The sequence below is a fragment of the Triturus cristatus genome, chromosome 9, assembly GCF_964204655.1.
Source record: "Triturus cristatus chromosome 9, aTriCri1.1, whole genome shotgun sequence".
NCBI lineage: Eukaryota > Metazoa > Chordata > Amphibia > Caudata > Salamandridae > Triturus > Triturus cristatus.
In genome coordinates this window covers 27,494,363-27,506,916 of record NC_140592.1, presented here as the reverse complement: position 1 = coordinate 27,506,916, position 12,554 = coordinate 27,494,363, and the positions used below count along the sequence as shown (strand labels likewise).

Sequence of the window (12,554 nt, the reverse complement as noted above, 5' to 3'; positions counted from 1 at the left end):
GAGCCCCAGTCTCTGGGAACCCACTGGGAATGGCAGCACCCACCCAGCGAGGAGCCGGTCCGATGATGAAGCATGCTCCTGGTGGGTGAGGGCATATGCATCCCTAAAGTAAGGATCCCCCGATATCTCTATCCTTCCTCTCTTGAAAAAACAACCTAAATCCCAATGACCAAAATAATTTTCAACCCATCTCACGGCTTCCCTCCCTGGCAAAGTTAGTCGAAAGGGACATGAACACTCAGTTATCTCAATGTAGACATGATCATCAGCTGTTAGATGCCACGCCCTAATTAAATCCTCGGAAGAGGTCAGAGAAGCCCTGGATGCCGGGGGTAACACTGCTCTGATATTGCTAGACCACTCGACAGCATTCAATACAGTTAATCTGTTTGGTCAAAATCAGAGTTCAGGGGAGAGCCTGGACTTTGCTGCGGTCCTTTCTCTCGGAGAGGAAGTAATCAGTACCCTTGGACTCTTATCTCTGAGCCTTTTTCTCTTTCATGCAGGTCCCTCAGGGATCTCGCAAATAATTACTCTCTACTTAATGCAAGATAAATACACTCCACACAATACCACTCTGTGCCACATAATAACACAGCACAATTACACTGTCCTCAATGCAACATAAATACTCACCTTTCACTCAAGTTCGTGCTATATAAAAGAAACAACAAAAAAAAACAAATTGCAATGCAATAGGTCTCACATTACTGAATCTTTGAGCTGCTATTGGTGTTGCATTATTATTAGCAATGCCAACAGCTCAAACTTTAATAATGCGAGACCTATTGCATTGAAAATGCTTGTTGGGTCTGCAAACAGCCCGATTCACAACATCCACAAATATGCTTTTTTAAATGTACAAACACCAAATTGCGATTCAGTAGCTTGCTACCAAATTACGCAATTTCAATTGGTGACCCAAATTCGATTCGATATTTGGAAGGGGCACATTTAGGGTGGCCCTTCCAAATACCGAAGCGCAGTAGTATGTATAAATGGTTTTCAGCTGAATTCCGGTCGCAAAACATTAATACTCTACCGCCAATTCTAAAGTGGTGATAACCAATTCACAAATGGTGAGGGGTCCCCCAGGAACTCCTTTCCCTTTAAAAATATTAAAAAACATATTTTAAAGAGAAGGTAGTAGTGCCATGGACAACTGCCTGCTCTTAAATTTCTAAACTTGAAAGTTTCATTTTAGTTTTTTGTTTAAAATACATCCTTCTTATTTTTGTTGAAAAAACGGACTACATAAAAGGGGTTGCTTTATTAAAAAGCAATCCCCAACATGGTGGTCTGCTAACCCCAGCAGAGCACCATCCCTGTGATGGGACAAATTCCTAATGGGTCATAAATTGCAACCTACCTCATTAATATTCAGGAGGTAGGTCGATTTGCGGTCTACTAGGAATTGCTATTTGCGATTTGGAGATAAGCGCAATTAGGAATTGGTATTCCTAATGTTTGTACATCTGGCCCACAGTTCTTTTATTAGAAGTCGTGTAAGGCCCCTCGTATTAAAGCTACTTCCATAGGTGGTATATGTGCGAGAGTATGGCGGCATCAGCACAAGGGAGCCGATGCATATTAGAGCAAAGATGGCCGGAACAAGCCTATAAGAGCAGCCCCTTCACATCTGCCGCAGACAACTAGCTCCTCGTCAAAGTGTAATATAGAGCAAGCTTTGTTAGGAACCAACAGAACTGACCAACTGAACAATTTAAGAGTGGGTGGGGTGAAGGTGTGGATAGAATGTAGGAGGAGCTAGAAGTTTCCTTACCGCTGGTGGGCAAGTGTTGTGTGATATAGCGCCTACCCAGCTAGGAAGCAATAGATAGCGTCCCAGGGGAGTAGGTGAAGTGAACGATATAAATTTATTGGCCCCGGGGCAGGAGGAGCGGGGAGTTTCTTCATGTGTGGTGTGTGAGGCGCTACTCAATGGAGCGTTCTCAGCAGCTGTGGCATCCCCGCTAATGCGGAGGAGCGTCACCCTGCGGCATTCAGCAGTGCAAAAAAGGAAAATAGAATGATAGAACACAATATTGTTATTTTATTTTCCGTGCTGAAGCCAGTTTTGGGGGCGGGGCTTGGCTGTCATCACAGCCAGCAGGGGGAGGGGTGGTTGGTGCACTTAAGTGTGCATGACGTCTTGGGCCGGTAAACACTCATGCGCACTTAGCATGTTACCACCCGGCTGTATTGCATTGCCTGGATGGAGAACAGGAACAGGCTCTCACTCCCTGTTTGAGTGCTGCTCAGACCAATCACGACGATGCTGTCATACTGGTGACAGCAGCGTCATGATTGGCTCAGGGGAGCCTCTGTGCTTCCTGCTTCTGAGAAGAGAAGCGGAGGAGAGACGACGGAGGAGAGATCGCGACCGAGGTAAGTGACATTTTCTCTTTTCACCACCCCGCTCGCCATACCCGTTCTGTACCAGCCACCACTGGTTATCAGAATGTGTTAATAAGGCTGAAGAGCTGGCATGATGTACTCGGAAGGCAGCAGCATGGACGTAGACGGAGGAGGGAACTCAGCCTGTTGTGCAATCATGCACACCAACCCTCAAGGAGGCATGCAAGCTCGGGGAAGTTTAAAATCAGTCTATTCAAATTAAACATTGGACCTACATGTTCATGATTCCAGATGTGCCTGGGGTGGAGCTTTGTAGCCCGATCTCCGTGCTAAGAGCTGGGGCGGACCCCTGAAAGCTGGAGACCGAGCAATGACCGAAGGGTGAGTAGAGGGTGACCCACCCCAAAGAAGAGGAGGTTCCATGTGTCATATGTGGAAGGAGGCAACAAGAAGCCAATGGAGGTATCACTCTGGGAACAAAGAAAGGAACGATGGACTTCTGCCCAGCCCCACTGCCTTATAGAACTTAAACTGTAAAATCAGAACTCACAATCTTCATTGAGAGTGGTTGTGTCGGGTCATAGGCATACACAGGTCACATAGGTGCGTGTGAGGAGATCACAGTCTCATGGAAGATTTCAGCAAAGATCCAGGGGACCAGGTTTAGCAAGGGCTTGGCCAGTTCAATAGAAAAAGACCATTCTGCTGAGAGTCACTCGGTTGTCCAAGTGGCCAACAATGCTTCGCCTCACACTTCATCTTCGGACGATGGAGCCATCAATACATGTGCAAAGAGCAAGGACTCTTGAGGATGCTACCAGAACCTCAGGCAGGGAAGCATCATTGCCAAACCGAACTGTTCTGGAGACCCTCTACAGCCCACGCCTATAGCATTGTGTAAAGATCTTAAGACGTCACCTGGAACACTTTGTCCATTTCTGGAGTTCACACTCAAAACAACGCGTCAGATCAGGTGGTCTCATCTGGAACATTGTGTCCAGTTATGGAACCCACACCCAGGAAACTGTATCCATATCTGGAGAATAGTATGTAGCTGCGGAACCAACGGCCAGTTCATTACCTCTCACAACATAGCACTGAAGGACATATCGATCCATGTGCCTCCTGAAGAGGGCACAGCACATAGGGTAGCAAATTAGAAGACTGGTAATTTCAATTGCGCTGTAGCAATCAGAGTAATTTGGTAATTCCACATTACTCTTTGATACTATACTACTGTAAGACCTGGGGTCACCAAGCCCTAAGAGGGTAACGTGACTCGAGCGGCTGGGCACCCAAAGGCTTTTGTGTAAAGCGACCATACAACACACACCCCCTCTGAAGCAGGGAACGCACACAATAAGGGACGCCACACTGTAGGGTTTATGCAATAACTCAAGTTTATCCAAGCAGATAGGCATTAAGACAGTTCAGTATATGTAAATGCATCAGATGTAAATGAAGTTCATTATATGTAAGTGCAATTCAATAAATGTCAATGCAGTTCATTAACGGTAAATGCAATTCATTAGATGTCAATGCAGTTCATTAGCGATTAGCATATGTTGCACCCATCAACCATAACAGTGCTGTAGGGAGTACCTGATACAATCTGGAACAGCGCTCTAGAACCCAGCGCTACTCGTGATAATTGCGCCGTGAATCCTGGTGAGCAGAGCCTGCGGACACAGCATTACTCGTGATACTGGAGCCTTGACCGCTTTAGAGCAAAGCTTACCAACACAGCGGTACTCGTAATAATTAGGCATTAAACACTTTAGAGCAAAGTTTACCAACACAGCGTTACTCGTAATAGTTGAGCATTGAACACTTTAGAGCAAAGCCTACCAACACAGCGTCACTCGTAATAATTAGGCATTAAACACTTTAGAGCAAAGCTTACCAACACAGCGTTACTCGTAATAATTGGGCATTAAACACTTTAGAGCAAAGTTTACCAACACAGCATAACTCGTAATAGTTGAGCATTAAGCCCTTCCGAGCAAAGCCTGCGGACATAGCGTTACTCGTAATAATTAAGCATGGAACGCTTCCGAGCCCAGCCTGCGAACATAGCGCTACTCGCATTAATCGGGTTTCAAGTACTTTGGTGCAGTTCGTGGGGCACAACGCTGCTCGACAGTCTCGGAGACGAGGGGCAATCCCTCGGCGGGGTGTCAAGAAAGTCTTGAGGGGACGGGGGGACTCCCACGGAGGGGAACCAGGGTCTCAGGGTGCGGTGCTGCTCCCGACCTGTAGGGGGCGCACCGGGTCCGGCCCAAGCCTCCCGGGCTTACCTTGATCTTGACGTCTTGAGGCGTCCCCACCAGCTCCGAACTCCGCAGTCGGTCCTTCCGCGACGGGGGCAGGCCACGGCCCCACACACCTTCACCAGCAGCTGAGACGGCAGCGACAGGGCCCCGGGCTTCTCCGCGGGTCTCGACACGAGGAGGGGTGATGATGCACACTTCAGGCTTCCGGGCCGCAGCGGTGAGCGCGCTCTGGTCCCCGCACTCCAAAAGGGGGGGTCAAATTAAGCGGAGAGTTCTGCGCTCGACGGGGCTTGCTGCAGGGGATCCCAGGCCAGGTCAGGGAGCGCAGGGGTCAAAGCGCTAATACCTGGTCGATCCCCAGCAATTCCACAATCAGATTTGGCAATAAGTTTCAGTTGTCAGTTCTAGCATACAGTCTCAGCATTCAGTTTCAGCATGTCGTGACATGAGGTTTCCGCATTCAGTTTCTGCATTCAGTTTCTGCATTCAGTTGCTACCTGAATTCTTGATGGCGCAGAGGTCTCTGGCGCCCTTGGGGGGTTCTGTTCCTGGGGGTAGGGATTGAGGTGGCGATTAGGTCCTTCCTAGTCAGGCTGGGCAGAGGTTCCCTGGGTCCTCCTACTGCTGGGCAAGATCAGTGGGCTTTACAGGATCCCTCACTCACTTAAGAGGCAGCACCTAAATCCTGTCACTCTCAGGAGGCATAAGTCCCTGGCTAGGCCCTACCGCCTAAAACTCCTGCGTGGATTCTCCAGCTCTGCTTTACCCCACTGGCCAACTAACTAGAAAAAGTTCCCTCCCTCACTTAAGTAGCCCTAGGTCAGGTGACCTCTAGCCAAGGCGGCAAAAGTAAAACCACACCTCCCTTCTAGAAGGTTCCAGCACATTCCAGGAGCTTCCCCATTCTACCTATGGGACAAAAAAGGCGGGCTGGTGTTGCAACATTGTTGTGGGGCTCCAGCCAGCTCCTGGCAGCTAGGGTGCTACTAATGAAGACCACTCTGCAGTAGCAGGGGCCTGTGGCAGCCATCTTGGGAGAAGGGAGCACCTGCACCTTAACGCTGGTTGGCAATGAAAAGGCGCCCGGAGACCTAAGTCCAACATCAAAATGAGGGTGGAAAAAATGAGGCACGATCAAAAATAGAAGGGGAGACCACCCTAGGGCTGACAGGTCCAACAACTACCTATAATTCTGAGATTACTCCTGCTTGCGTAATTTGGGGGGAAATCCTACAGCAAGAGCAAATTTAGCGAGGGCGAGCAGTTACTTGCGCTTGCTCATGTTCTGCTGCATTTAGTGATATCTCTTAGTACAAAAATGCATCTTCGGGTCAATTTTGGATGCAAGGGGGCATTTTGAGCTAAGAAAATAGTGCTTAATGTCAGGAGTAAGTTGGGGAAAAACCCCTACCCCAAGAGCACATTTAGTGAGCTTGAGCGGCCACTCACTAAATGTGTTCTGCTGCATTTAGCACTATTTATTTGCATTACAATACATCCTTGCGTCCATTTTGGACTCAATGGGGCATTTTTGTCCTAAGGAATAGTGCTAAAGGCAGAAATGCTCTTCTCACATTATTCCACGTAACCTCAAGGAATTCTTAGGTAATTGCGCATGATTACGCTACAGGGAATTATGTACGTTACACCCACCCCTAGTGGCCATACCCCTGAATAGAGCTGGAGACCACACAAGAGCAGGGCGAGTAGCACAGATGGGGATGGAGGGAGGTGCCTGAAGGCGCTCATCTGTTGCCAAAGGCCAGGTTTCCAGGCACCCGGCGGGTTTCATGCAAGTCCCTCTGTGTCCAGCAGAGAAACGATACTAGAGCCAGATGTCAAACTACCCCTAGGTATGGCCTTGGGTACACCTGGTCTCTTTCATCTGCCTGCGCTGAAGCTATGGAGCCCACCCTTGCCAGGGCGTCTTAAGTCACCGTAGAACACCCATAATGTGTGTGGTTTCAGTCAGGATACCACCATACACTGCATGGCTTACAAAGAGACGTCAAAGTCCAGCAGACCTGGACGGGGCATAAATAACACAGGACGCGCTTCTAGAACCTGCTGTGTCTTGGTGTCCTCAACAGGAGGAAGAGTTCACTTAGACAGCTCAGTGCACTAATGCACCTTGTGCTGAGATCTTTGTGTAACCTGATGATCAGTGGTTCCTGGTCTGGCAAAGCAGAAAAACCTTTCATCCTTGCAGGACCATAAAATAACAACGAATGAGCTGTGCTAGGGTATGAACTATCAGTACAGGAATTTCACACTGCAGCGTATGGGATGCAGATAGAACTCTGGGCAGCATTCATGCCCCTCCCTTGGCACTCTTCATCCCACCTTTGAACCTTCTCAATCCATGAGCACCTTCTGAGGGCCACAGATGCTTCAACTTCAATTCATCATGTAGGACACAAGTGGGGAGATGGCCCTCTGAGGCTCTTCTTACCTCAAACGTCACCACACAATTTGAATTTGCTCTACTGATGTAAACTGAGTGCAAACCAGTTGAGTAGAAGCGTCTACTCTTTTCAGAGCTCTTTGGGGCTCTGCGATAAAGTACTAAATATGCATTTATTTACTATTATTGCAACTATCTTACACACGCCACCCCACCGAAGGACCCTGGAGCACATTGGACTCAATGGGTAACGAGCACTCACCGCAGGTTATAGATCATTGTGTAATTTACGGTCTGCTTTTACCATCTAGTGGAAGGAGATGAACAGGTGTGGGAGGAGATGGGCAGGCGCGGGAGGAGATGAGCAGGCGTGGGAGGAGATGAGCAGGCGTGGGAGGAGATGGGCAGGCGTGGGAGGAGATGAGCAGGCGCGGGAGGAGATGAGCAGGTGCGGGAGGAGATGAGCAGGCGCGGGAGGAGATGAGCAGGCGCGGGAGGAGATGAGCAGGCGCGGGAGGAGATGAACAGGTGCGGGAGGAGATGAACAGGTGTGGGAGGAGATGAACAGGTGTGGGAGGAGATGGGCAGGCGTGGGAGGAGATGGGCAGGCGTGGGAGGAGATGGGCAGGTGCGGGAGGAGATGAGCAGGCGTGGGAGGAGATGGGCAGGCGTGGGAGGAGATGGGCAGGCGCGGGAGGAGATGAGCAGGCGCGGGAGGAGATGAGCAGGCGCGGGAGGAGATGAGCAGGCGCGGGAGGAGATGAGCAGGCGCGGGAGGAGATGAGCAGGCGCGGGAGGAGATGAGCAGGTGCGGGAGGAGATGAACAGGTGTGGGAGGAGATGAACAGGTGTGGGAGGAGATGAACAGGTGTGGGAGGAGATGGGCAGGCGCGGGAGGAGATGGGCAGGTGCGGGAGGAGATGGGCAGGCGCGGGAGGAGATGGGCAGGCGCGGGAGGAGATGAGCAGGCGCGGGAGGAGATGAGCAGGCGCGGGAGGAGATGAGCAGGCGCGGGAGGAGATGAGCAGGCGCGGGAGGAGATGAGCAGGCGCGGGAGGAGAGGGGCAGGCGCGGGAGGAGAGGGGCAGGTGTGGGAGGAGAGGGGCAGGCGCGGGAGGAGATGAGCAGGCGCGGGAGGAGATGGGCAGGTGTGGGAGGCGTGGGAGGAGATGGGCAGGCGTGGGAGGAGATGAGCAGGCGTGGGAGGAGATGGGCAGGCGTGGGAGGAGATGGGCAGGTGTGGGAGGAGATGGGCAGGCGTGGGAGGAGATGGGCAGGCGCGGGAGGAGATGGGCAGGCGCGGGAGGAGATGGGCAGGCGCGGGAGGAGATGGGCAGGCGCGGGAGGAGATGAGCAGGTGTGGGAGGAGATGGGCAGGTGTGGGAGGAGATGGGCAGGTGTGGGAGGAGATGGGCAGGTGTGGGAGGAGATGGGCAGGTGTGGGAGGTGTGGGAGGAGATGGGCAGGCGCGGGAGGAGATGGGCAGGTGCGGGAGGAGATGGGCAGGCGCGGGAGGAGATGAGCAGGCGTGGGAGGAGATGAGCAGGCGTGGGAGGAGATGAGCAGGCGTGGGAGGAGATGAGCAGGCGTGGGAGGAGATGGGCAGGTGCGGGAGGAGATGGGCAGGTGTGGGAGGAGATGAGCAGGTGTGGGAGGAGATGGGCAGGTGTGGGAGGAGATGGGCAGGTGTGGAAGGAGATGGGGAGGAGATGGGCAGGCGCGGGAGGAGATGAGCAGGCGCGGGAGGAGATGGGCAGGCGCGGGAGGAGATGAGCAGGTGTGGGAGGAGATGGGCAGGTGTGGGAGGAGATGGGCAGGTGTGGGAGGAGATGGGCAGGTGTGGGAGGAGATGGGCAGGTGTGGGAGGTGTGGGAGGAGATGGGCAGGCGCGGGAGGAGATGGGCAGGTGCGGGAGGAGATGGGCAGGCGCGGGAGGAGATGAGCAGGCGTGGGAGGAGATGAGCAGGCGTGGGAGGAGATGAGCAGGCGTGGGAGGAGATGAGCAGGCGTGGGAGGAGATGGGCAGGTGCGGGAGGAGATGGGCAGGTGTGGGAGGAGATGAGCAGGTGTGGGAGGAGATGGGCAGGTGTGGGAGGAGATGGGCAGGTGTGGAAGGAGATGGGGAGGAGATGGGCAGGCGCGGGAGGAGATGAGCAGGCGCGGGAGGAGATGGGCAGGCGCGGGAGGAGATGAGCAGGCGCGGGAGGAGATGAGCAGGCGTGGGAGGAGATGAGCAGGCGTGGGAGGAGATGAGCAGGCGTGGGAGGAGATGAGCAGGCGTGGGAGGAGATGGGCAGGCGCGGGAGGAGATGGGCAGGTGCGGGAGGAGATGGGCAGGTGCGGGAGGAGATGAGCAGGTGTGGGAGGAGATGAGCAGGTGTGGGAGGAGATGAGCAGGTGTGGGAGGAGATGGGCAGGTGTGGAAGGAGATGGGCAGGTGCGGGAGGAGATGGGCAGGTGCGGGAGGAGACGGGCAGGTGCGGGAGGAGACGGGCAGGTGTGGGAGGAGACGGGCAGGTGTGGGAGGAGACGGGCAGGTGTGGGAGGAGATGGGCAGATGTGGAAGGAGATGGGCAGATGTGGAAAGAGCTGTCGGAAGGACTCACCCAGACACTTGACTCCATCCCGCTGGTAGCCGATGTTGCATCTCTTGCATCGGGCGACACCGGAACCCATGCAGCCGATGCAGGCCTTGTCACAATCTGAGAGGAAGAAGAGCCATGCGGGGTTAGGCGGAATGAGACTTTCAAGGGGTCAACAACTCTGAATTTAGGGGGTGTCAGCTGAGGATCAGGAGCGGTCAATGCAAGAACCTCAAAGTCACATCGACAAACAACTCTTCCGGGTCCCTCTAAGTATCCAAGTAGCAAACAACGCCAACAGCCACCTTCTCCACTCGTCACCTCCAAGTGTTAGGAGGAGGTGCAATCCGGCCTCATAAGCAAATTCAGGAGGCCAAGATCACTGCACATCTCACACAGCACCAGCAACGAGAAAAATCCCACATGCAAGACACTCAACAACCCCAGCACTCCAAGCGTTCATTTCACACAAAATTTGTGAAATTGCGCCACTGTGCAGTAGCTCAATTATGCCATTATGAGTGGTAAAAGTATGGCGTAGAAACAGCACGAACGACCAGAAGGCAAGAAGCTGTTCGCTGCAATCTGCAATCGTGGATTTGTGCTATATTCTTAGCGAGATATGAATCTTCAAGTTAAAAACGAATACATGGAAGCATTTCGTGCTGAAATCTGCGTATTGACAAATTTGTTTATCACGTAATTATTCAGAAATTCATGTAATTTTCTTACATTTTTATGCAAAGTAACATCATGCAAATTTTACACAAACATAAGAAATAGATGTAATGCAGCAGAGAAATCGAAGAGAGAGGGGGTAGTGAAGATACAAAGAGGAGACAAGCAAAGGACTAGAAATAGCCAAAGTTAGGCTTGGAGCAGACAACAATAAGCAGACACCACATGGGCTGGGTCGTCACAGAAGATAAGCGCACAGTTTCCTACCTCGACATTCGTAGGACCCGTCCGTGTTCACACAGAACTGGTTTGCCCTGCAGCGAGCCATCTCTGTCCCACACTCATCTATGTCTGTAGAGTGAAAACGAGTTCAGTCAGGAACCAAAGACACCATAGACTGCCCAGCAAGGCCCCTTCCGACGACAGGGAACCAGGGACCGCCCAGCCAGTGGACGGCAGAGGAACCAGGGACCGCCCAGCCAGTGGACGGCAGAGGAACCAGGGACCGCCCAGCCAGTGGACGGCAGAGGAACCAGGGACCGCCCAGCCAGTGGACGGCAGAGGAACCAGGGACCGCCCAGCCAGTGGACGGCAGAGGAACCAGGGACCGCCCAGCCAGTGGACGGCAGAGGAACCAGGGACCGCCCAGCCAGTGAACGGCAGAGGAACCAGGGACCGCCCAGCCAGTGAACGGCAGAGGAACCAGGGACCGCCCAGCCAGTGAACGGCAGAGGAACCAGGGACCGCCCAGCCAGTGAACGGCAGAGGAACCAGGGACCGCCCAGCCAGTGAACGGCAGAGGAACCAGGGACCGCCCAGCCAGTGAACGGCAGAGGAACCAGGGACCGCCCAGCCAGTGGACGGCAGAGGAACCAGGGACCGCCCAGCCAGTGGACGGCAGAGGAACCAGGGACTGCCCAGCCAGTGGACGGCAGAGGAACCAGGGACTGCCCAGCCAGTGGACGGCAGAGGAACCAGGGACTGCCCAGCCAGTGGACGGCAGAGGAACCAGGGACTGCCCAGCCAGTGGACGGCAGAGGAACCAGGGACTGCCCAGCCAGTGGACGGCAGAGGAACCAGGGACTGCCCAGCCAGTGGACGGCAGAGGAACCAGGGACTGCCCAGCCAGTGGACGGCAGAGGAACCAGGGACTGCCCAGCCAGTGGACGGCAGAGGAACCAGGGACTGCCCAGCCAGTGGACGGCAGAGGAACCAGGGACTGCCCAGCCAGTGGACGGCAGAGGAACCAGGGACTGCCCAGCCAGTGGACGGCAGAGGAACCAGGGACTGCCCAGCCAGTGGACGGCAGAGGAACCAGGGACTGCCCAGCCAGTGGACGGCAGAGGAACCAGGGACTGCCCAGCCAGTGGACGGCAGAGGAACCAGGGACTGCCCAGCCAGTGGACGGCAGAGGAACCAGGGACCGCCCAGCCAGTGGACGGCAGAGGAACCAGGGACCGCCCAGCCAGTGGACGGCAGAGGAACCAGGGACCGCCCAGCCAGTGGACGGCAGAGGAACCAGGGACCGCCCAGCCAGTGGACGGCAGAGGAACCAGGGACCGCCCAGCCAGTGGACGGCAGAGGAACCAGGGACCGCCCAGCCAGTGGACGGCAGAGGAACCAGGGACCGCCCAGCCAGTGGACGGCAGAGGAACCAGGGACCGCCCAGCCAGTGGACGGCAGAGGAACCAGGGACCGCCCAGCCAGTGGACGGCAGAGGAACCAGGGACCGCCCAGCCAGTGGACGGCAGAGGAACCAGGGACCGCCCAGCCAGTGGACGGCAGAGGAACCAGGGACCGCCCAGCCAGTGGACGGCAGAGGAACCAGGGACCGCCCAGCCAGTGGACGGCAGAGGAACCAGGGACCGCCCAGCCAGTGGACGGCAGAGGAACCAGGGACCGCCCAGCCAGTGGACGGCAGAGGAACCAGGGACCGCCCAGCCAGTGGACGGCAGAGGAACCAGGGACCGCCCAGCCAGTGGACGGCAGAGGAACCAGGGACCGCCCAGCCAGTGGACGGCAGAGGAACCAGGGACCGCCCAGCCAGTGGACGGCAGAGGAACCAGGGACCGCCCAGCCAGTGGACGGCAGAGGAACCAGGGACCGCCCAGCCAGTGGACGGCAGAGGAACCAGGGACCGCCCAGCCAGTGGACGGCAGAGGAACCAGGGACCGCCCAGCCAGTGGACGGCAGAGGAACCAGGGACCGCCCAGCCAGTGGACGGCAGAGGAACCAGGGACCGCCCAGCCAGTGGACGGC

At 54.7% G+C, this 12,554-nt stretch overlaps 1 protein-coding gene across 1 annotated transcript in view; it reads right to left on the bottom strand.

Moving 5' to 3' along the window:
- The window catches only part of CRELD1 (CRELD disulfide isomerase 1), a 121,529-nt gene that overhangs the window by 27,144 nt on the left and 81,831 nt on the right, over positions 1–12,554 (bottom strand). Inside the window, exons 8-9 of the mRNA XM_085624290.1 lie at positions 10,563–10,646; positions 9,642–9,737 (exon numbers count right to left, since the gene is read on the bottom strand). Coding sequence (XP_085480416.1) covers positions 9,642–9,737; positions 10,563–10,646 — 180 coding nt within the window. The remainder of the gene's footprint in view (positions 1–9,641; positions 9,738–10,562; positions 10,647–12,554) is intronic.